Source organism: Schistocerca cancellata, chromosome 11 (genome assembly GCF_023864275.1).
Source record: "Schistocerca cancellata isolate TAMUIC-IGC-003103 chromosome 11, iqSchCanc2.1, whole genome shotgun sequence".
NCBI classification, from domain to species: domain Eukaryota; kingdom Metazoa; phylum Arthropoda; class Insecta; order Orthoptera; family Acrididae; genus Schistocerca; species Schistocerca cancellata.
The window spans coordinates 10123366-10146053 of record NC_064636.1 but is presented as its reverse complement, the minus strand read 5'-3'; the positions used below and the strand labels follow the sequence as shown (position 1 = coordinate 10146053).

General features: G+C 44.0%; 1 protein-coding gene across 1 annotated transcript in view; it reads right to left on the bottom strand.

The window, feature by feature from the left end:
* The window catches only part of LOC126108816 (oocyte zinc finger protein XlCOF6.1-like), a gene marked incomplete in the record, with an annotated part of 79397 nt that overhangs the window by 39916 nt on the left and 16793 nt on the right, over window positions 1-22688 (bottom strand). Inside the window, 2 exon segments of the mRNA XM_049914180.1 lie at window positions 1567-1638; window positions 16985-17044. Of these exon segments, the coding sequence (XP_049770137.1) occupies window positions 1567-1638; window positions 16985-17044 (132 nt within the window).

The following is a 22688-nucleotide window of genomic DNA, read 5'->3' as shown; positions in this document are numbered from 1 at the left end:
GGTTAATGTTACAAGGCCAGATCAGTCAATCATCCAGACTGTTGCCCCTGCAACTACTGAAAGGGCTGCTGCCCCTCTTCAGGAACCACACGTTTGTCTGGCCTCTCAACAGATACCCTCTGTTGCGGTTGCACCTACGGTACGGCTGTCTGTATCGTTGAGGCACGCAAGCCTCCCCACCGACGGCAAGGTCCATGGTTCGTGGGGGGGGAGGGGGGGGGTGTACGGTGTACGCGTCGCAATATGCGCTGGACCCGCGCGGCACGTGCGCGTCGCGCTGTAGTGTCGTGTCACGTCACACGTGCTGTACTCGTGTCAATTTGCGCCTAGCCTTAGAGTGAGAATGTGAGAGGAAACCTCCCGGATTCCCATCAAAATGTTAGCTCGAGCCACGCACAGTGTTCCTGTAGGGCTGCAGGAAAATGTAGAGGAAATATGTAAGAAAATGAAGGTACTGAAATTGTAACTATTTGTTTTCTAGCCGTCTTTTGTCTCTCGAGAGCGGAAGCTTAACTTCCTTATTAGCTAGTCTTGGTCTGATTAAGACGAAAAACAACTTATTGATGTGCAGACGTATTGTGGAAATTTGTATGAAATTCAGAGGATGGAAGCAACGTAAAATACATTGCATTCAACATCAAGACGGTTTTAATTTGTATACATTACTAATTCCTGGACAATGAAATTTATCGCAATATTTCGGAGCCGGTACTATTTTTCACGCAGAAATGAAGTAGGAAATTTTTGAAGACCTGGACGCCGCACGCGAGAAGACATGTTAACATGGTAAAGGATGAACTCTTATCTACGCCATTTCCCAGTGTCAGTTACATTTTGCTATTCTCTGTTCTTTTTCAATAATTTTTGTAGTGGAAATTTGTTTCACTTTTGCTCAGAAACGCCACAAGGACCACCGCAACAATAGCTTTTCCGAATCACAAAGTCCGGGAACTTTTCTGTAATACGAAGTCCGACTTGCATTTCATTCTTTCCCTTTTTCACGGTCATTAACGATTTTAAAACCCCCTTTTTATTCACCATTTGTTCCCACATTTTCAACCTTTTCTTTTCTTCTCTTTTTCTTTTTTTATTAACGACTACACGAGGGGGAGCTCGTCTATCAGATTTTTGATATTTGAGAAATAAAAATGCTCGTGACAACAATAATGACACAAAGAAACATGTGTGGAGTAATTGTGCTCATAGATTGATCTCCATTCCAAAATTCCTCATCCTTTTGAGTCACCCTCTACTTGCTGCGCATACTGCGTGTATTCTTATGTCTGATATCAATTCAAACAGCCAGTAATTTGTGATTACACTGGGTACCACATGATAACCATTTGCTTGTGCAAACTACATGCAAATAGTGCATAAACAAAATTACAAATGTTAGTGACATCACTATACAAACTTGCCTGATCGATCTCAAGATAGTGTAGAATTAATGCGATAGAATAACAGGAGGAGGGAGGGAGGGAGGGAGGGTATACTGGAGCAGCCAGACCGCCACACCCCCAGGCTTCACTGCCGAGGGCAGGGCAGAACGCAGGCAGCTGCACTCACCGGCTCCTGCTTCACGTACAGGGGGTCGCAGCCGACCACCGCCTCCGCCTGCTCGTCTTCACACTCCGACTCCTGAAAGGAAAAAAAAAAAAAAACCAAATACGGAGAACACGGAGAGAAACTCTGGCAGGCAGAGAGGAAAAATAATGTCGCGCCGACGCAGTGCAGCCGAGCCCAGTTAGGGCCCACGTATATTGTGAAGACACCGGAAAGTGTGGGAATGCGATTGCTAGGAAGTTATTGCCGGTACTGTACTGCTATTTTTACAAAACTGCACGCAGACACTGGATGATCTTTCCCGATAATGACAAGAAATACGTACAAACAGCCCACACTGTTACGGAGCTACCACCGGCTTACAGATAACGTTTCACCCGATGAGGCATGTGCGTGTGTGTGTGTGCATGTGCGTGGGCCGAAGAAAGTTGCGTATTTTAATTTTTCAGCAACTGTAGTGTACAGGGTGAATCGCCTTAACTTGCTCCTCAGAAATTGCAGAAATGGAAAGTGCTATCGATTTTCAGCTCTCACAGAATTGACTGGTAGTCAGGGGCTTGTATTCTTCACCAATAAACATAGTGGAATAATACTTAAAGCCTATCTTTTGTGCAAACATACACTTTCTTAAATGCAAAAATGCCTATTGACATTAACGAACTAAAAGTAGGGTAAATTAGAATGTCAGTGGTCGTTGTCGCAGGATTCTAGTGCGAGGCATTTACGAGATATCATATTGAGAAAAGCTTCCACACAGACATTTGTTTGTGCCATCGAACCTGCACAGTTGCTCAGTGCGGTGACATGTTTGCTTACATTGCGCTTCTGTGTTCCTCCAGTTCATCGCAACTCGACAGTGTGTGACAGTCTCAGCAGCAGGTCGCGAGTGGACGGTGGGATTTACCGACGCAGAGAAAGCTGACGCGCCACGGTGTACGGAGCGTGTAGGAAGAACGCATTTCGTTCTCGTACGGTGTACGAGGTAACATATCACAATACATGTCGACAATCTCAGCAGTTACATGTCGACCTCTTCGACCAGTTACGTGAAAGTGGTAGTGTGACACGTAGACAATGCAAGAGAAGGAAACAAATGATGACAGAATAGGGGAAAAAATTAATGTCGGTGCTGCTGTTGCAGCCGATCTGCACGTCAGCTCCCACAGAACTGCACGAGGGAGCGGCACAACCGTGGCAAGTTGTCCTACTCATTCCCCACACGTGTGGGTTCCGTCCCTATCCATCCTATCCGTCTCTCTCTCTCTCTCTCTCTCTCTCTCTCTCTCTCTCTCTCTCTCTCTCTCCATCGAGAGCTGCGTGGAAACGATTACGAGAATCTTATTAACTTACGTACGCGGGCATACTAAAAGGTATCAGATAGATTATATAATGGTAAGACAGAGATTTAGGAACCAGGTTTTAAATTGTAAGACATTTCCTGGGGCAGATGTGGATTCTGACCACAATCTATTGGTTATGAACTGCAGATTGAAACTGAAGAAACTGCAAAAAGGTGGGAATTTAAGGAGATGGGACCTGGATAAACTGAAAGAACCAGAGGTTATAGAGAGTTTCAGGGAGAGCATAAGGGAACAATTGACAGGAATGGGGGAAAGAAATACAGTAGAAGAAGAATGGGTAGCTCTGAGGGATGAAGTAGTGAAGGCAGCAGAGGATCAAGTAGGTAAAAAGACGAGGGCTAATAGAAATCCTTGGGTAACAGAAGAAATATTGAATTTAATTGATGAAAGGAGAAAATATAAAAATGCAGTAAATGAAGCAGGCAAAAAGGAATATAAACGTCTCAAAAATGAAATCGACAGGAAGTGCAAAATGGCTAAGCAGGGATGGCTAGAGGACAAATGTAAGGATGTAGAGGCTTATCTCACTAGGGGTAAGATAGATACTGCCTACAGGAAAATTAAAGAGACCCTTGGAGAGAAGAGAACCACTTGTATGAATATCAAGAGTTCAGATGGCAACCCAGTTCTAAGCAAAGAGGGGAAAGCAGAAAGGTGGAAGGAGTATATAGAGGGGCGATGTACTTGAGGACAATATTATGGAAATGCAAGAGGATGTAGATGAAGACGAAATGGGAGATAAGATACTGCGTGAAGAGTTTGACAGAGCACTGAAAGACCTGAGTCGAAACAAGGCCCCGGGAGTAGACAACATTCCATTTGAACTACTGATGGCCTCGGGAGAGCCAGTCATGACAAAACTCTACCATCTGGTGAGCACGATGTATGAGACAGGCGAAATACCCTCAGACTTCAAGAAGAATATAATAATTCCAATCCCAAAGAAAGCAGGTGTTGACAGATGTGAAAATTACCGAACTATCAGTTTAATAAGTCACAGCTGCAAAATACTAACGCGAATTCTTTACAGACGAATGGAAAAACTGGTAGAAGCCGACCTCGGGGAAGATCAGTTTGGATTCCGTAGAAATGTTGGAACACGTGAGGCAATACTGACCTTACGACTTATCTTAGAAGAAAGATTAAGAAAAGGCAAACCTACGTTTCTAGCATTTGTAGACTCAGAGAAAGCTTTTGACAATGTTAACTGGAATACTCTCTTTCAAATTCTGAAGGTGGCAGGGGTAAAATACAGGGAGCGAAAGGCTATTTACAGTTTGTACAGAAACCAGATGGCAGTTATAAGAGTCGAGGGGCATGAAAGGGAAGCAGTGGTTGGGAAAGGAGTAAGACAGGGTTGTAGCCTCTCCCCGATGTTATTCAATCTGTATATTGAGCAAGCAGTAAAGGAAACAAAAGAAAAATTCGGAGTAGGTATTAAAATTCATGGAGAAGAAATAAAAACTTTGAGGTTCGCCGATGACATTGTAATTCTGTCAGAGACTGCAAAGGACTTGGAAGAGCAGTTGAACGGAATGGACAGTGTCTTGAAAGGAGGATATAAGATGAACATCAACAAAAGCAAAACGAGGATAATGGAATGTAGTCAAATTAAGTCGGGTGATGCTGAGGGAATTAGATTAGGAAATGAGACACTTAAAGTAGTAAAGGAGTTTTGCTATTTAGGGAGTAAAATAACCGATGATGGTCGAAGTAGAGAGGATATAAAATGTAGACTGGCAATGGCAAGGAAAGCGTTTCTCAAGAAGAGGAATTTGTTAACATCGAGTATAGATTTAAGTGTCAGGAAGTCGTTTCTGAAAGTATTTGTATGGAGTGTAGCCATGTATGGAAGTGAGACATGGACGATAACTAGTTTGGACAAGAAGAGAATAGAAGCTTTCGAAATGTGGTGCTACAGAAGAATGCTGAAGATAAGTTGGATAGATCACGTAACTAATGAGGAGGTATTGAATAGGATTGGGGAGAAGAGGAGTTTGTGGCACAACTTGACTAGAAGAAGGGATCGGTTGGTAGGACATGTCTTGAGGCAACAAGGGATCACAAATTTAGCATTGGAGGGCAGTGTGGAGGGTAAAAATCGTAGAGGGAGACCAAGAGATGAATACACTAAGCAGATTCAGAAGGATGTGGGTTGCAGTAGATACTGGGAGATGAAGAAGCTAGCACAGGATGGAGTGGCGTGGAGAGCTGCATCAAACCAGTCTCAGGACTGAAGACCACAACAACAACAACAACGCGGGCATTAAGACGAGATACTCCAAACGTGTCTCGTTTAGCGACGAAACCGTATTTACCAATCGTGACCGGGTAAACTACGAAAACCTGTGACTATCGGTCTGTCGACGATACCTGTCGGGTTCGACAGGTGGTACGTCAGCTTCCACGGAGTTTAAACGTGTGGTGTGGGATAGTGAACAGTCAGCTCACAGACGGAACATTGAATGGACACAAGTATCACAGTCTCCTAACAGACCGTCTTCCACAGACGATAGAAGACGTTCCTCTGCAGACAGGGAAGAACCTGCCGTACCGACACGACGGCTGTCCAGCCCGTAGCGCCTGAGGTACTACAGCGCGTCTTCAGATACTCTTACCAAATCGTCGGATCGGATGTGGAGGACTTGTACCTCAAACAGCCCATTCCTGGAATTTGGTGCATGTAGATATTTTTGAGTAGGGAAAGCTAAAGACACTGTCTACAGGGGCACCCAGCTACGCCTGACCATACACAGTTGACACGTTACCGCAGCCTGCTCAGATAGCTGCGCTGAAATGCCAGCACGTGTGTAGGTAGCAGTCGTTCCGTACTAGGCGAAGCGCCTGTAGCCACTGCTGGTGGTCATTTTGAACACAACCTTTTACGGTCAGTTGTCTCATTACTACTCAGAATCCACATGGCTAGTTTCTGCATTTATGTTCTCCTTTAGTGTGCGTGCTACCACAGGTGGTGTTCAATTGTCGGTACGGGAACCTTCCAAAATGCGATCTCTCTCTAAGGACTCTCACTACAATCCCACAGTGACCACCACTGACTTTCTAATTTACTCCACTTTCAGTTTTTCCAGTCACCACAGCCATTTTTCCATTTTAAAAAACGTATGTTTACAGAAAAGATACACTTTCTAAGTACTGTCACGTAGAAGAAGGTGTAATTACCTGAATGATCAACACTAACTTCGATTAACGAAGGTTTATTCAGCACATGCACGTACAAGAGCATGGAGCGAACTGCCTCCAGCCAGAACACACACACACACACACACACACACACACACACACACACACACACACACAGGCAGACATGTGTAAATGCAAAGAGGTTGGGCAGAGGTGTCAATCGAGGTGGAAGTACAGAAGCAAAGACGATGTTGAATGACAGGTGAGGTACGAGCAGCAGCAACTTGAAATTAGCGGAGGTTGAGGCCTGGTGGGTAATGGGAAGACAACCTCCGGTAATTTCACGTTTCAAGCTGCTGCTCCTTGTACGTCACCTTTCATTCAACAACATCTTTGCCTCTGTACTTCTGCCTCGACTGACATCTCTGCCCAACCTCTTTGCATTTACACATGTCTGCCTGTATGTATATATATATATATATATATATATATATATATATATATATATATATATATATATATGTGTGTGTGTGTGTGTGTGTGTGTGTGTGTGTGTGTGTGTATACCTGTCCTTTTTTCTCCCTAAGGTAGGTCTTTCCACTCCCAGGATTGGAATGACTCCTTACCCTCTCCCTTAAAACCCACATCCTTCCGTCTTTCCCTCTCCTTCCTTCTTTCTTGATGAGGCAACCGTGTGTTGCGAAAGCTTGAATTCTGTGTGAGTGTTTTTTATTGTCTCCATCAACATACCAATGCTTTCGTTTTGTAAGTTACAGCTTCTGTGTTTTTAGATATATTTTTCCCACGTGGAATGTTTAGAGAACATTCCAGTACAATGATTCTTGACATTTGTGGATACTTCTAGAATGTACTCGAACCGAATATAGAAATTAAAACTGTACAGTGTAAGTAAGTTTTGAACTCACGACCCTCCATGCTACGGTTCAGTATCATACCCACTACAGCACGTTGCTGCTGAGCTTCTTGTGCGACACTGGCCTGTCCTTAAGAGGACAGCGTCTCGGTGTCACGACGTCCTGCTAGTCCTGGGAACGAGTCATCGGTCCTGCGTACTCCCACTCCCGATCACCGATGCTCGCCCTGGCGGTGACGATGTTCTCGGAACTTCTTTCGCCGCTACGCCTCTTCGTAACCTTTTGCTCGTTGCCGGTCGCCGGAGCTTCGAATTTACCCCGGGTGGCAGGATCCTCCGTAGACCTTATGAAACGTGGCTACACTGAGCCACAGCGCCAGAGATTGCGCCAAAGACTATTATTCAGCCTCCTCCACTGGCAGTTCTTGTCGAGAAGTGGTGGTGGGCAGTTCTTGTTCAGATGTAGTGGAGAGTGCTTGTCGTGAAGTCGGAGTGGAGAGTTGTTGAGACGCCGTAGTGGAGGGTGCTTGTTGCATGTTTTATGCAGTTCTGATGGGCTAGACAGCAGATTTTCTTCGAATCGAGATATTGTAACGATCAGAGTGCTTTTCGTCAATATATAAGAGGTAAAAAATTCCCCTTTTTTTATTATTTCAATGTCTTAAATAATGTGTCATTACAGGTTCAGTCAACAAAGCATCTGGCTCGTGTTCTTGTATTAGAGTGTAATTCTGGTTTTCTTGCGCAATTATAGTATTTCTATTTTTTTTAATTACTTCAATATAAATGGTACTTGAAATTTCTTGTCTTATTGGAGAAGAACCGTGCCACATGTGTACGTTGAGTCACACTTCCACACACAGAACAGGTACACTTGTGTTTGTTGTCTCGTAGGTTTTATAGCGTGCATGGGGACTTAATTAAATTTTTATGAAAATAATTTTACTGTCTGTGCGGTTACGCTGTCTCGTAAACGGTTGGCCCTGACTTGTTTTAGCACGCAATCTGACTGCATCGAATAACAACAAGAAATGAAACAAAACTTCCGTTAACACAATTAATTAATTAAGTCCCCATGCACGCTATAAAACCTACGAAACAACAGACACAAGTGTAGCTGTTCTGTGTGTGGAAGTGTGACTCAACGTACACATCTGGCACGGTTCTTCTCCAATAAGACAAGAAATTTCAAGTACCATTTATATTGAAGTAATTAAAAAAAATAGAAATACTATAATTGCGCAAGAAAACCAGAATTACACTCTAATACAAGAACACGAGCCAGATGCTTTGTTGACTGAACCTGTAATGACACATTATTTAAGACATTGAAATAATAAAAAAAAGGGGAATTTTTTACCTCATATATATTGACGAAAAGCACTCTTATCGTTACAATATCTCCATTCGAAGAAAATCTGCTGTCTAGCCCATCAGAACTGCATAAAACATGCAACAAGCACTCTCCACCACGACTTCACGACAAGCACTCTCCACTACATCTGAACAAGAACTGCCCACCACCACTTCTCGACAAGAACTGCCAGTGGAGGAGGCTGAATAATACTCTTTGGCGCAATCTCTGGCGCTGTGGCTCAGTGTAGCCACCTTTCACTTATCTCTCGATATTTCGTCATCTCGTGTCGGAGTAGAAGTCATCAACTTCGTAAGTAACATGAGACACATCTTACAACCTCATAAGGTCCAAAGTAGCGCCTGAGGAGAGGCCGACCTTCCGAACAGGGGTGAAGATCCAGACGACGTCACCAGCAGGCTGGTGGACAAGAGGGCGGTGGCTCGCTCCGCGCCTTCGGCCCGCAGCGTGCGGAGTCGAGCCAACTGGCGAGCTTCCTCAGCTCCGGTTAACAGCCAGCTGACGCAGTCGTCATCCACGTCGTCAGCATGCAGCGGAAACACAGTGTCCGTCGTCGTATTCGCCACACGCCCGTGTACCGGGAAAAACGGCATAAATCCTGTGGTGTCTTGTTTGCCGGTGTTGCAGGCAAACATCACAAAAGGTAGCACCTCATCCCAGTTGCTCTGCTCGACATTGATAGCGTGTCGGCCGAGGTCTCATTAAGGCATTCAGTAAACCCGTTGCACTGACAGTTCATCTCCGTCACGAGATTCGATTGAAAAACCTTCCCTCAATCTGTAATTAACGACCTCGGGGCACCGTGTTTTAATATGATGTCTTCCGTGACGAATTTGGCTACTTCGGATGCTTCGGCTGTTTTCACGGCTTTTGTAATTGAATTGCATGTCAGATAATCAGTGCAAACAATAATCGATCTATCGCCACTAGCAGACGTTGGAAATCATCTGAGGAGGTCAGTGCCAACACGTGGGAAAGGCGTTTGGAATGAGTTGGCCAGGTGGAGGAAGTGCCTTTCTCCTCTGGCACTCTCGACAGTGCGACACTCCTAAACAAACCTGGCCAGAAACATCTCTTGCATATCCTCGGCTTTTGTAAGCGTCCTAGAAGCACAGGCTATATAACCTTCTCTTTTCCATCCGAAATTTGCACCAGAACAGCAGCAATTCCATAGCCACTGGCACCTGTGTGTAGTTCTGTGGGTGCTCTCTCACCATACAGACCAAGTACAGCGGCGGTAGTCAGAGCTTATCGCAGCACATCGAAAGAATCTTGTTGAGCACCACCCCACATAAATGTAGCATCAGCTTTTAACAATTCTTGGAGTGGCCTGGCTATGATACAAAAGTCTTTGATGAAATGACGCTAACAAGAACATAATCCGAGGAAGCTTCTCACATCTCCGATACCTTTAGGAATTCGAAATTCCATTACAGATATCACCTTTTCTGGGTCTGCCTGCACACCTTCGTTTGACACAAGGTGTCCAAGTGTTTTGCTTTATTTTGCTCCAAACGGAGACTTTCTTGCATTAAGTTTCAGTCCGCCTTGTTGGAGACACTTAAGAATGGCCAGGAGTCTTTTTATATGTTCATCAAATGTCTCTGTGAACGCTATAATGTCACGTAAGTAACAAAGACACATCGACTACTTCAGGTGACTAAGATTATCTATCACCCGTTCAATAGTTGATGGTGCATTACACCAACCAAACGGCATTGCCCTAAACTCATACAGGCCCTCAGGGGTGATGAATGCAGGTTTCTCACCATCACCCTCATCTACTCTGATTTGCCAGTATCCCGAGTACATGTCCACGGTTGAGAAAAACTTGGCCCCCTTCAGGCAATCCAGTGTATCGTCAATTTGTGGAAGAGGGTAAACGTCCTTTTTAGTTATCTTATTAAGCTTCCTGTAATCAACACAAGAGCGCCAACTGCCATCCTGCTTCCCGACGAGGACCACTGGTGACGACCACGGGCTCCGGGAAGGCCGAACGATGTCATTCTTCACCATTTTCTCTGCCTCGTCGCGAATTATTCGACGTTCCATTGCTGACACACGGTATGCTCTCTGGCTTTTTGGTTGATGGTCTCGAGTTCTAATCCGGTGCTTCACCGTCGATTTGTCCAATTCGCCCATCACTTGTGGACTGAAGCATTCATAGAACTCTTGAAGAATGGCAAGTAGCTTCTTCTGTTGCTCCTTAGTGAGATCTGGTGATAGTCGAGCTAGAAGATCTCGTCTCGTAGTGGTAGCGCTAATTCTGCCCACAGACTCGGCACGGGAGGTTTCTATGACACTCAGCTGTTCAATTAACGGCTCAGCGTGTTTGCTACGCACGTTTGTGCGTCTTGGAAGGATCTGCGGTTCTCGACGACAATTAACTGTCCACAGTTCACCGAATCCGTTCTCAAACGAGACGACAGAGGCTGGGATGACCAAGTTATTGTCCACTGGTATGCTTCTCTTACATTCCACTACAAGATCCACGGGTTCATGTATGGCACGACATGTGACAGTTACCTTTCCAGTGCTGACTGCAAGAATGATCGCTTCATCCAGCACACACAGACTGCACACAGTCGGATGCGCATCTTCCTGTCCACAGTATCTCAATCTTTGAGCGAGCACAATCTATAATGAAATTAGAATTATATTAATACCTTCAGCTGCTGACAGGCATTGATATATATCAACAGGGTTAGGTGAAAATGTGTGCCCCGACTGGGACTCGAACCCGTGATCTCGTGCTTACACGGCAGACGCACTATCCATCTGAGCCACCGAGGGCACAGAGGACAGCGCGACTGCAGGGACTTATCCCTTGCACAGTTCCCGCGAGGCCCACATTCTCAACTAGTATGTCCACACACTACATTTGTAGTGTCTCACCCCAACACACTCATTACTCGTTGAAGGCATTCTTACCGAGACCCGTAAGAGTTCGGAGAATATGTGGGCATCCGACATGTCCGAAAGAACAGACGCCGTATCCATATACGTGTACAATCTGTAATCGCCTGAGAAGCTTTCAAAAAGTCCCACCAGAGAATGACGTCATTACTACACTCTTGTAAGATGAATTCTGAGGGCTGTGTATGGCCACTTACACCCACAATCCACACGAATGGTACATCTTCCCATTAGCCACCTTCAGCAGAGATGTTTTGTTGTTGACGAATACGGTTCTCTCTTACTGGCAATGCTACTTCTCCGAAATGACTCAATATGATGCTCCAGAGTCCACAAGAGCTCGGGGTGGTCGGCCATCGACGAAGATATCGACTTAGCTTCCTATCATTTTCGTAGTGATCGACAGCGGAGGATTTTCCTCTTCAGCGGCCTCACGTCCACCCTTTAGTCTTCCAGGCTGCGGCAGCTACGTGACCGGCCGGAGCTTCTAAACGGTGACGGAGACCTCGATCGGCGTGTCGGGCAGCGCCCTCTCCGGCGGCTAGCTTGCGGCAGTGGTGACCCACGTCGTCCTGCACCCACATCATCTTGTTCGTCTTCCTAGTCCCGGAGTCGGTGTCAGCTGAGATCAGTCTGCTGTCTTCTGGCACGGGCATCATCGAATACCTGCCGCGTTTCTCGACAATAGCGCGCGCCCATGTCCCGGTCGTCCGCGGTGGAAACATCCTGGTCGGTTATCCTGGGTCCTGCAGACGTCACTCATCCTCGGTGCCCAAACAGGACCTTCATGCGGCACTGCAGGAACGTAACTCCGCCCAGGTCTCGACTTTTTCGCCATTTTAGAGGGAAATGGAGGACGATGGATTCGGTTCGATATCTGTTCCACTTCCTCCCTTATGACCTCTTGAAGCGTCTCGGTTTTAAGCTTGCCGTGCAATCCGAGTGCCTTCTGAACTTCCTCTCTCACTATCTGATGAGCTCTTGTGAAATCAGTTCCTTCCTGCATCACACACACCGATACGACGTTTGGAAGCCGTTCGAACTTCTTGCGTGTAATTCTTTTTTTTTATGCATTGTCTCGATATACTGGCACCACTTTATGAAGTCGTCTGCCGTGGAAACCTCCTTCAGGAGTAGGGCTCGATACATGTCCTCAGCAGCAGCCTTCATGACATGTGCAACCTTACCTTCCTCCTCCATTCCTGGATCCAGTATTTTACACAGCTCCAAGACGTCTCGAATGTAGGATGCTGTAGTTTCTCCTGGACGCTGTGCCACGCACTTTAATTTACCTTCAGCCTTGCACTCCTGTTGTGTGTCGCCGAAATACTCGCGCAGTTCCGCCTCGAATACTTCCCAGCTTGTGAACTTCCCCTCGTTGTTCTCATACGATTGCTTGGCAGTGCCATCCAAGTAGCAAAATACGTTAGCCAAACACACGGTGTCATCCCATTCATTAAATTTGGCTACATGCTCAGGTTTCTTCAGCCACTTGTTTGGATCTCGGCAATCGTCACGAGAGAACCCAGAAGGGATGTCTCACGTGGTGGCACACAGTTGCTGTCATCGTGCCGTCCTCCTCTTGTTCTGTCTCTGGTAGATTGCAATCTGTCGAATATGCCTCTAACTCAGGTTTCTCGCCAAAAACGGTGGCTCTGTCGCGGCCTGATGGGGCATGAAAAGGCTGGGTCTATACCCACGATGTGTTTGAAGAAGCAGCGTCCTCGAAAACGCTCTGTCTCACGAAATTATCCTCGGTGGTGCGGATTCGGGGGTTATACGGTACTGGCTAGGGGTCGTTTTTTTCCCCTGGGTAGACGATGTTAGTGGAGGCGGCGGCGATGATGATGTAAGTGTACGGTTGCGTATGAATTCATATCACTATCGCCTGAATTGGCGATGGATGGTATTGATTGGTGCTCTCTGGTCAGGGTTTTCATCCCTTCCCAGGGAGTTTATGAGTTGGTGTGGTGATGCGTTGGATGATTCATAGAATTTTAATGATTTTTGTTTTATGAGATGACAGAATGAGGGCTGTCCTAACACTGCTCTGATCTCCTCATTGGTCGAGAACCACGGAGCATCAGCAACAATTCGGAAGGCATTCTTTTGGATGATTTCCAACTGTTTGAGGTTGGTGTCTGCAGCCGTGCCCCACGCTTCTGATCCGTAGAGCACGGCTGGCGGGACGATCGTTGTCCAAATTTTGAGTTTGGCAGGTACTGCGAGTCCCCTGCCTTTAAGGAGTGGATATAACCGAAAGAGCCGGGCAGAGCCCTCGTTTCTGGCCCCTCTGATGTGGTGGATGAATGTCAGATTTTTATCCAGTTTCAGCCCTAGGTAGGTAACTACTACTTTCCAGGGTAGTACCTGGTCGTTGTGCGTGATGTTCACTATGGGGCGTCTGATTTTGTGGCCGAATGGGAGCCACTGCGACGTCGCTAATGTGCGCTATCACAAGTTCCAATACCCAGCGCCTGCACCAGAATGTCACAAAGAACGAGGTGTAATTAGCTGAATGACTAACACTAACTTCGATTAACGAAGGTTTATTCAGCACTTGCACATACAAGAGTGCGAAGCGAACTGCCTCTGGCCAGAACACATACAGTATATATACATCTACAGAACATTCCAGTACAATGATTCTTGATACTTGTGGGTACTTCTAGAATGTACTTAAACCGAATATAGAAATTAAAATTGTACAGCAGAGGTGAGTTTTGAACTCCGTGCAACAGTTTAGTATCATAACCGCTACACCACGGTGCTACTCGGCTTCTGCTGCGACAGTATTATTACACTTTGTTTATTGGCTAAGAATACGAGACCTTGACTACCGATCCATTCTGTGGAAACTGCACATCAATAGCACTTTCCATTTTGGCAATATATGCAGTGCAAGCTTAGCTGATTCGACCTGTATATTTCAGAATAAAATTCAGTTATTTGTTACAAGTACATTTTTATTTTCCTTCACCAGATTTGACAAATTAATTTATCTTCAGAGGCTTAGTAATGGTTTAGTATGCCACAATATGTCCAAAAATTTACATGTTGTATGTATTTACTGTAAAAACATATTGAGAGACCGACAATTTACACTAGCTGAATCGCCCCTCTGTACACGTCAATCTGTTTTATCGGCACCAAGGAACACACAGAAGCACAACCGAGGTACATAGAGAAATTTATATATAAAAAATGGTAACAAAGAGTTAGAGGGGCTGGCCAGTACTTACCTCAGCTCAGTACAGCCGACAGATAACACAAAACAGAACAGAAAATTTACATTCCTAGCTTTCGGAACTTTGTTCCTTCATCAGGGAGGGGAGAGAGGAAAAAAGGGAAGAAGGGAAAGTGGATTTAGTTGCTTCATAACCTCGGTTGTGAGTAACAGGGAACCTGGGTCGTAACTAAATCCACTTTCCCTTCTTCCCGTTTTCCCCTCTCTTCTTCCTGATGGAGGAACAAAGTTCCGAAAGCTAGGAATGTACATTTTCTGTTCTGTTTTGTGTTATCTATCGGCTGTACTGAGCTGAAGTAAGTACTGGCCAGCCCCTCTAACTCTTTGTTAGTATTTGTTTCACATCTTTATATGAGATTTTCCATTAATCATTTATATAAAAAATGGCATAGTTCTAGCTCACAAAAGGAACACTCATTTTCACTTTTTATAAGACATGCTATACATTAATTGCATCCATTTTATATATTAGAACTATGTGCCCTTTTTTCCTAAATCTTAAACTTGGAACATGAATCACCAGCAACTAAAATAATAGTAATAGTAGTAGTAGTAATAATAATAATATAATAATAATAATAATAATAATAATAATAATAAGTATTCAGCAATGATATAAATATGGCTTTTGGAACAGACAAATGTAAGAAAAATAGCATAGTCAAGGGCAAACACACTAAACAAGAAGATTACATATTGGATAACCACAGCGACTGCATAGAAGCGATGGAAAAAACAGATGCCTATAAATACCTAGGATACAGACAAAAAATAGGAATAGATAATACAAATATTAAAGGAGAACTAAAAGAAAAATATAGACAAAGACTAACAAAAATACTGAAAACAGAATTGACAGCAAGAAACAAGACAAAAGCTATAAATACTTATGCTATACCAGTATTGACCTACTCATTTGGAGTAGTGAAAGAGTGACACAAACCTAGAAGCACTCAATACACTTACACGATCACAATGCCACAAATATAGAATACATCACATACATTCAGCAACAGAAAGATTCACATTAAGCAGAAAGGAAGGTGGAAGGGGATTTATAGATATAAAAAACCTACATTATGGACAGGTAGACAATTTAAGAAAATTCTTTCTAGAACGAGCAGAAACTAGCAGGATACACAGGGCAATCACTCATATAAATACATCAGCTACACCATTGCAATTTCATAACCACTTCTACAACCCTTTAGATCACATAACATCAACAGATACAAAGAAAGTAAATTGGAAAAAGAAAACACTACATGGCAAGCACCCGTATCATTTAACACAGCCACACATAGATCAAGACGCATCCAACACATGGCTAAGAAAAGGCAATATATACAGTGAGACGGAAGGATTCATGATTGCAATACAGGATCAAACAATAAACACCAGATATTACAGCAAGCATATTATTAAAGATCCCAATACCACAACAGATAAATCCAGACTTTGCAAACAACAAATAGAAACAGTAGATCACATCACAAGCGGATGTACAATACTAGCAAATACAGAATACCCCAGAAGACATGACAATGTAGCAAAAATAATACATCAACAACTTGCTATAAAACAAACTAATAAAACAACACGTTCCCACATACAAGTACACACCACAAAATGTACTGGAGAATGATGAATACAAATTATACTGGAACAGAACGATTATAACAGATAAAACACCACCACATAACAAGCCTGACATCATACTCACCAATAAAAAGAAGAAATTAACACAACTAATTGAAATATCAATACCCAACACAACAAATATACAGAAGAAAACAGGAGAAAAAATTGAAAAATACATCCAACTGGCTGAGGAAGTCAAGGACATGTGGCATCAGGATAAAGTCGACATTTTCCCAATTATACTATCAACTACAGGAGTCATACCTCACAATATCCACCAGTACATCAATGCAATACAGCTACATCCAAACATAAATATACAACAACAAAAATCTGTAATTATTGATACATGTTCAATTACCCGAAAGTTCCTAAATGCAATATAACATATACCATACAGTTACAAGGAAGTCACGCTTGACCGAGGTCCGCGTCACGTTCCATTTTTAACCAGACTTAAGTCTGAGAAAAAAAAGTCAATAATAATAATAATACTGTGAAGTTTGAACCCCCTAGCAGGGTGAGGGCATAAAGGGATGACATGACTGGGACGTGGGGAGTAGTTTCAGCAAAATTTGGTGCTCACACAACTGGTTATTTGTCTAGGAGTACTGCTGTTGCAATAAGATACCTCTATAAGCTCAGCGATGGGTAAAGGTATGGGGTAACGTGCAAAAATGTTCTCAAAGAACTTGCCGGTATTTGTTTGTCGTTTTTAGTCGACTGTGAATACTTTAAGTGTACAAAGTGCACTTGGCTCCTTACTGTTGCCGTTCGTCATGTGGACGGGGTCGCAACAGTGAGCAGTGTGGTGAGGCAATAGTTTTGTAAGCTGCAGGTGAAAAGGATAGCCGAGGCTTACTCACGCGCTCCTCCTTGACGTATATCTCGAGCGGCCGCCGGAGCAGTTCCGCCGTGTCGGTGACCTGCGAGAGAAAACAGAAAGATCTGAATGTAACAGAAATTAAACTGCCGCACACCCAAGTAAAATAATTACGTCGAATTTGAACACCGTGTCGGCGGAAGAATCGGCAGCTAGGTCCGAATTCACTACTTGCGTAAAATCGTCAATGCGTTTACTCTAATCCGAATGTGACCTCGACTGTGACAGCAATGAAAACAGTCAGGGGGAGCCAGCGTTCCACAGCACCAATTACAGTCAAAATATGGATTTGAAGGAGCACAGAAAGAGGAGATGACGTACCGAGCATACGGACTGTACTCACTCCGGGCAGACTGCGATTTTGTATTCCTGTAGGAAAAACGGCAACTATTTACAGCTCCGTATAAAATTTACTTATAGCACTCACTCGAGGGACAGTTCTTCCATCCAAACGAGTTTTTGAGGTCACGAAAAGTCATTCAATCAATGATCCGTGCAGTGTGTTCCGTGAATGCAACTGTAAAGGACAGCCTCCAGGGACGCGACACGAGTCAACTTGTATACTAACAGTCATGACCGACCACTGCTGGCCACTTCTGTATGAAGCGTACTGACAACACAACGCGACTAATGCTAACCTACTCACATTGTTACTATGGTACGTACTCAATACTTCACACTCGTTTGTACGTATGATGAGGCACTTAATGCATCGTGGAAAGTCTCTGTGACAATTTCATTTGCTGGCACATTTCAAAACATTGCCGTCAGAAGACAGCTGAGTTAATAGGAAAAGAATAACCTACAATATGAAATGCATAAATACGGTACTGAAGATGGTTCATACACAAATGAAGCCTAGTGCCAAACTGAATGTACATAAAGACCAATAGTAGTGAAGAAAATAATTGCGATCTACATCTACATCCATACTCCGCAAGCCACCTGACGGTGTGTGGCGGAGGGTACCTTGAGTACCTCTATCGGTTCTCCCTTCTATTCCAATCTCGTATTGTTCGTGGAAAGGATTGTCGGTATGCCTCTGTGTGGGCTCTAATCTCTCTCATTTTATCCTCACGGTCTCTTCGCGAGATATACGTAGGAGGGATCAATACATTGCTCGACTCCTCGGTGAAGGTATGTTCTCGAAACTTCGGCAGAAGCCCGTACCGAGCTACTGAGCGTCTCTCCTGCAGAGTCTTCCACTGGAGTTTATCATCTCCGTAACGCTTTCGCGATTACTAAATGATCCTGTAACGAAGCGCGCTGCTCTCCCTTGGATCTTCTCTATCTCTTCTATCGACCCAATCTGGTACAGATCCCACACTGCTGAGTAGTATTCGAGCAGTGGGCGAACAAGCGTATGTCCTTTAATTTCGGATTGCATTTCCTAAGGATTCTTCCAATGAATCTCACTCTGGCATCTGCTTTACCGACGATCAACTTTATATGATCATTCCATTTTAAATCACGCCTAATGCGTACTCCCAGATAATTTATGGAATTAACTGCTTCCAGTTGCTGACCTGCTATATTGTAGCTAAATGATAAGGGATCTTTCTTTCTACGTATTCGCAGCACATTACACTTCCCTACATTGAGATTCAATTGCCATTCCCTGCACAATGCGTCAATTCACTGCAGATCCTCCTGCATTTCAGTACAATTTTCCATTGTTACAACCTCTCGATATACCACAACATCATCCGCAAAAAGCCTCAGTGAACTTCCGACGTTGTCCACAAGGTCATTTATGTATATTGTGAATAGCAACTGTCCTACGACACTCCGATTTGCATTTCATCCTTTCCCTTTTTCACGGTCTATAACGATTTTAAAACCCCCTTTTTATTCACCATTTGTTCCCACATTTTCAACCTTTTCTTTTCTTCTCTTCTCCTTTTGTTTTCTATTAACCACTACAAACTCAATTAGCAACACCGACCCATATTAAAACTGACAATCTATAAATAAACTCACAGCAAAACGATACCGACACGCGAAACGAGCACGCTACAAACTTACGCACCGACCTAATACTGTGCACTGTCACCTAAGGCCACCTAGGTCCCCAAAGAGGCTACTGCAAGATGTTCAGGTATCAGCTTCGCACAGTATTCTTACTGCACACTTCTGCAGAGCAAATACTTTTCTTCAGCTCGGCTCCGACGCCCCAGTGTCTCTTGAGTGTTTAAATTTAAATGAGTCAGCTGGATTGTGATAAGAATCTGGTGCCCACAGCATTGCAGTCGCAACGCCTTCACTCCAAATAAGCTGCCTGGAAAATGGAGGCAAGACAGTGGCAATACAACTCACGCTTAGCTATAAGCTAGACACCGACGCTACTCCATTTATACTACCACTGGCAATTGGCTAGTACACAAATATACAAAAATTCCTCAGTACAACTGCAGATTGAGACCTGTCACGAAAAGACCGTACAGATCGTATTGTAAGAAAGACGGCACAAGTTTCTATTTACTGAAACACGTATCAGCTTCCCCAAACCACAATCCCCTAAGCCAAATGCATTTCAGATCAATATATCTGCATCTCTGGTACAGAACAGAGATCTGGGGTGGGGAATAGATACACCTTTTTTTCTTTTAAAAAAGTTAAAAGGGCGGTGCGAGCGGCAGCTAAGGTAAACGACTGTGAGCCCGGCAGAAAAATTTTTCAAATGGCTCTGAGCGCTACGGGACTTAACATCTGAGGTCATCTGTCCCCTGGACTCAGAACTACTTAAACCTAACTAACCTAAGGACATCACACACAGCCACGCCCGAGGCAGGATTCTAACCTGCGACCGTAGCGGTCGCGCGGTTCCGGGCCGAAGTGCCTAGAACCGCTCGGCCACAGTGGCCGGCAGAAAAATTTTCAGAAAATATAAAGTACCTACACCACATCTCCACGCACATGCTGCAAAGTACTCCCGTTTGTGAAACTAAACGCAGGGCGCAATGTGACGAGTTCAGTAACGAGCGCAACGGAAAGACATTAAGGCTGCAGACAGCACTCCACATACGACAGGACAAGTTTTTACAATAGTCATCTGATTTTAAGATGACTAGTTTAAAACTTTAAAGAATAAACTGAAGCACTTACTATTAGAGAAATGCAATTATCCCATACAAGATTTCAAATTCTAATATCTCCTCGTAGAACTGTTAATGTGCATTCCGTAGGCTGGTGCGAGTAACAGAAAACTGATAATTTAAATTCATCTTCATATTATGATCAAATGTATGGAGCAAAAATAAGACTCCGTGGAAATTACACAGCTTTCTCTCGATACGTACACTTTTAATAATAATAGTATTGCCACTTAAAAGTATTATAGTTCACACACTCTGAGCAAAAACATTTTGGAAAACTTATTGTTATGTGGAGAACAAGTAGTTAAAGAAATAAGCGAGCTGACGGTGAGTGCTTACACTGAGCGGAAATGCAAGTACAGCTGACGGGCACATCTGAAAGAGCACGCACTGCACTAGCTTGCAGAACAAGCAGTTCGTTTGCTAGGGGAGGAGCTACGGGCTGGCTGTGAGAGGATACAAAAGGTGTGGGGGGCAGGTCACAAAGGTCGCGAGGGACCAAATGGCACTGTCACCGGTCCTTCAGTCGAGAGGTAATACGTTGTAATGGTACTTTAATTACGTAACCATTACGGCACCTCAACTGAACCTCTCGATACCAGTAATATTCTACTGTGTTTCTGTAAAGTAGTTATATTTCTGAGACAACATTCAGATTTGATTTCATTAATGTAGAGGTACTTTGATACATCGATATGTTTATATTGCAATGATAGTATTGTTATTTGTATTCTTTCTTTTGTCACTATGATCTTTGCCGTACTTGTAACTCTGAATTTTGGACGCGTAAGCGATTATTAGTTAGTTGTTAGAGACTTAGAGACTGAAAAGTCAAGTCTTGGACGTCATGTTGGAAAGACGCATAACGTATTCAGCTTATAAAATGTGAACTATAACAGTGGGGAAGATCTTTTCAAGTATTTTTGTATTGTGAAGTGATGTTTTGTGTGGTACGTGATATTGCATTAAAATCAATTAAAAGGAAGTGTAACTTAAATTCGGAGTGCTGATTATTTTTTTTACGTCACTATTGTGCTAACTTTGAAAGGTTTAATCAAGAATGCTTTGTGAAGCGCATCTACAAAACTTTTGAATATAGCAGAATAAAACGTAGGCCTCTTTGCATCCGAGCTTGGAATCACAACGACCGAGATTTTCGACGATTGAGCCACGATTTTACAACGAGACCAGCGTGGGAAACACGAAAAGATGAGTGCCTAGTTTATTCATTATTGCATGAAATGACTTTATTAACTGTGCTCTAATGACACCTGCCACATAATATAACTTCGTTGTTGCCCGAAAATGCAGTATTTGGCAGCGTGAGCAACACCAGTCTTTTTTAAATTTTAACCTTTGTTGTGGTAGGGTTGTTTGAACGTCCAGAGTTAATCACGTCCCCCACGAATGCAATCGGACGAGAAAAGTACGTAGGAATAGTAAAATCGAGGCACCGGAGGGAATACTAGAGCCAGAGCCGAGAGAATCTACGGAGAAGTACAGGGCTATTACAAATGATTGAAGCGATTTCATAAATTCACTGTAGCTCCATTCATTGACATATGGTCACGACACACTACAGATACGTAGAAAAACTCAAAGTTTTGTTCGGCTGAAGCCGCACTCCAGGTTTCTGCCGCCAGAGCGCTCGAGAGCGCAGTGAGACAAAATGGCGACAGGAGCCGAGAAAGCGTATGTCGTGCTTCAAATGCACTCACATCAGTCAGTCATAACAGTGCAACGACACTTCAGGACGAAGTTGAACAAAGATCCACCAACTGCTAACTCCATTCGGCGATGGTATGCGCAGTGTAAAGCTTCTGGATGCCTCTGTAAGGGGAAATAAACGAGTCGGCCTGCAGTGAGTGAAGAAACGGTTGAACGCGTGTGGGCAAGTTTCACGTATAGTGATGTGAAAGATTCAGTGTTTAAACCTCCTCTACCAAGAAACGTGCCAGAACTGCGAGCTCGCATCAACAATGCTTTCGAACTCATTGATGGGGACATGCTGCGCCGAGTGTGGGAGGAACTTGATTATCGGCTTGATGTCCGCCGAATCACTAAAGGGGCACATATCGAACATTTGTGAATGCCTAAAAAAACTGAGTTTTTGTATGTGTGTGCAAAGCATTGTGAAAATATCTCAAATAATAAAGTTATTGTAGAGCTGTGAAATCGTTTCAATCATTTGTAATAACCCTGTAGAAGTTCACAGACCGCGCCGGTACGTCGGTCAGAGCAGACAAGGAGTCCCGCAGGGCTGGAGGGCTGGAATGTGCCCACGCGTGTGCGACCCCCACTGGCTGGATTGAAGGTAAAGACAGCTGTAGGGTACAGAATGATTTCTGATTGGGAGACTGAGAATGCTAATAAGTAACTGACACGAGTCGGACTGTCAATAATAAAACGAGGCGGTAGAAATAACTGGAGCGGCAGTCGGCACCTTTCGAGGCTCCCGATGCGCTGGAACACATAATGCCCGCAGCTGTCACACCCCCGATCTTTTTTTTTTGTTGTGGTTTTAGGGCACACAACTACAGTGGTCATTAGCACCCACACTAAGTTAGGAATGCACTGCGACGCACAAGGTTG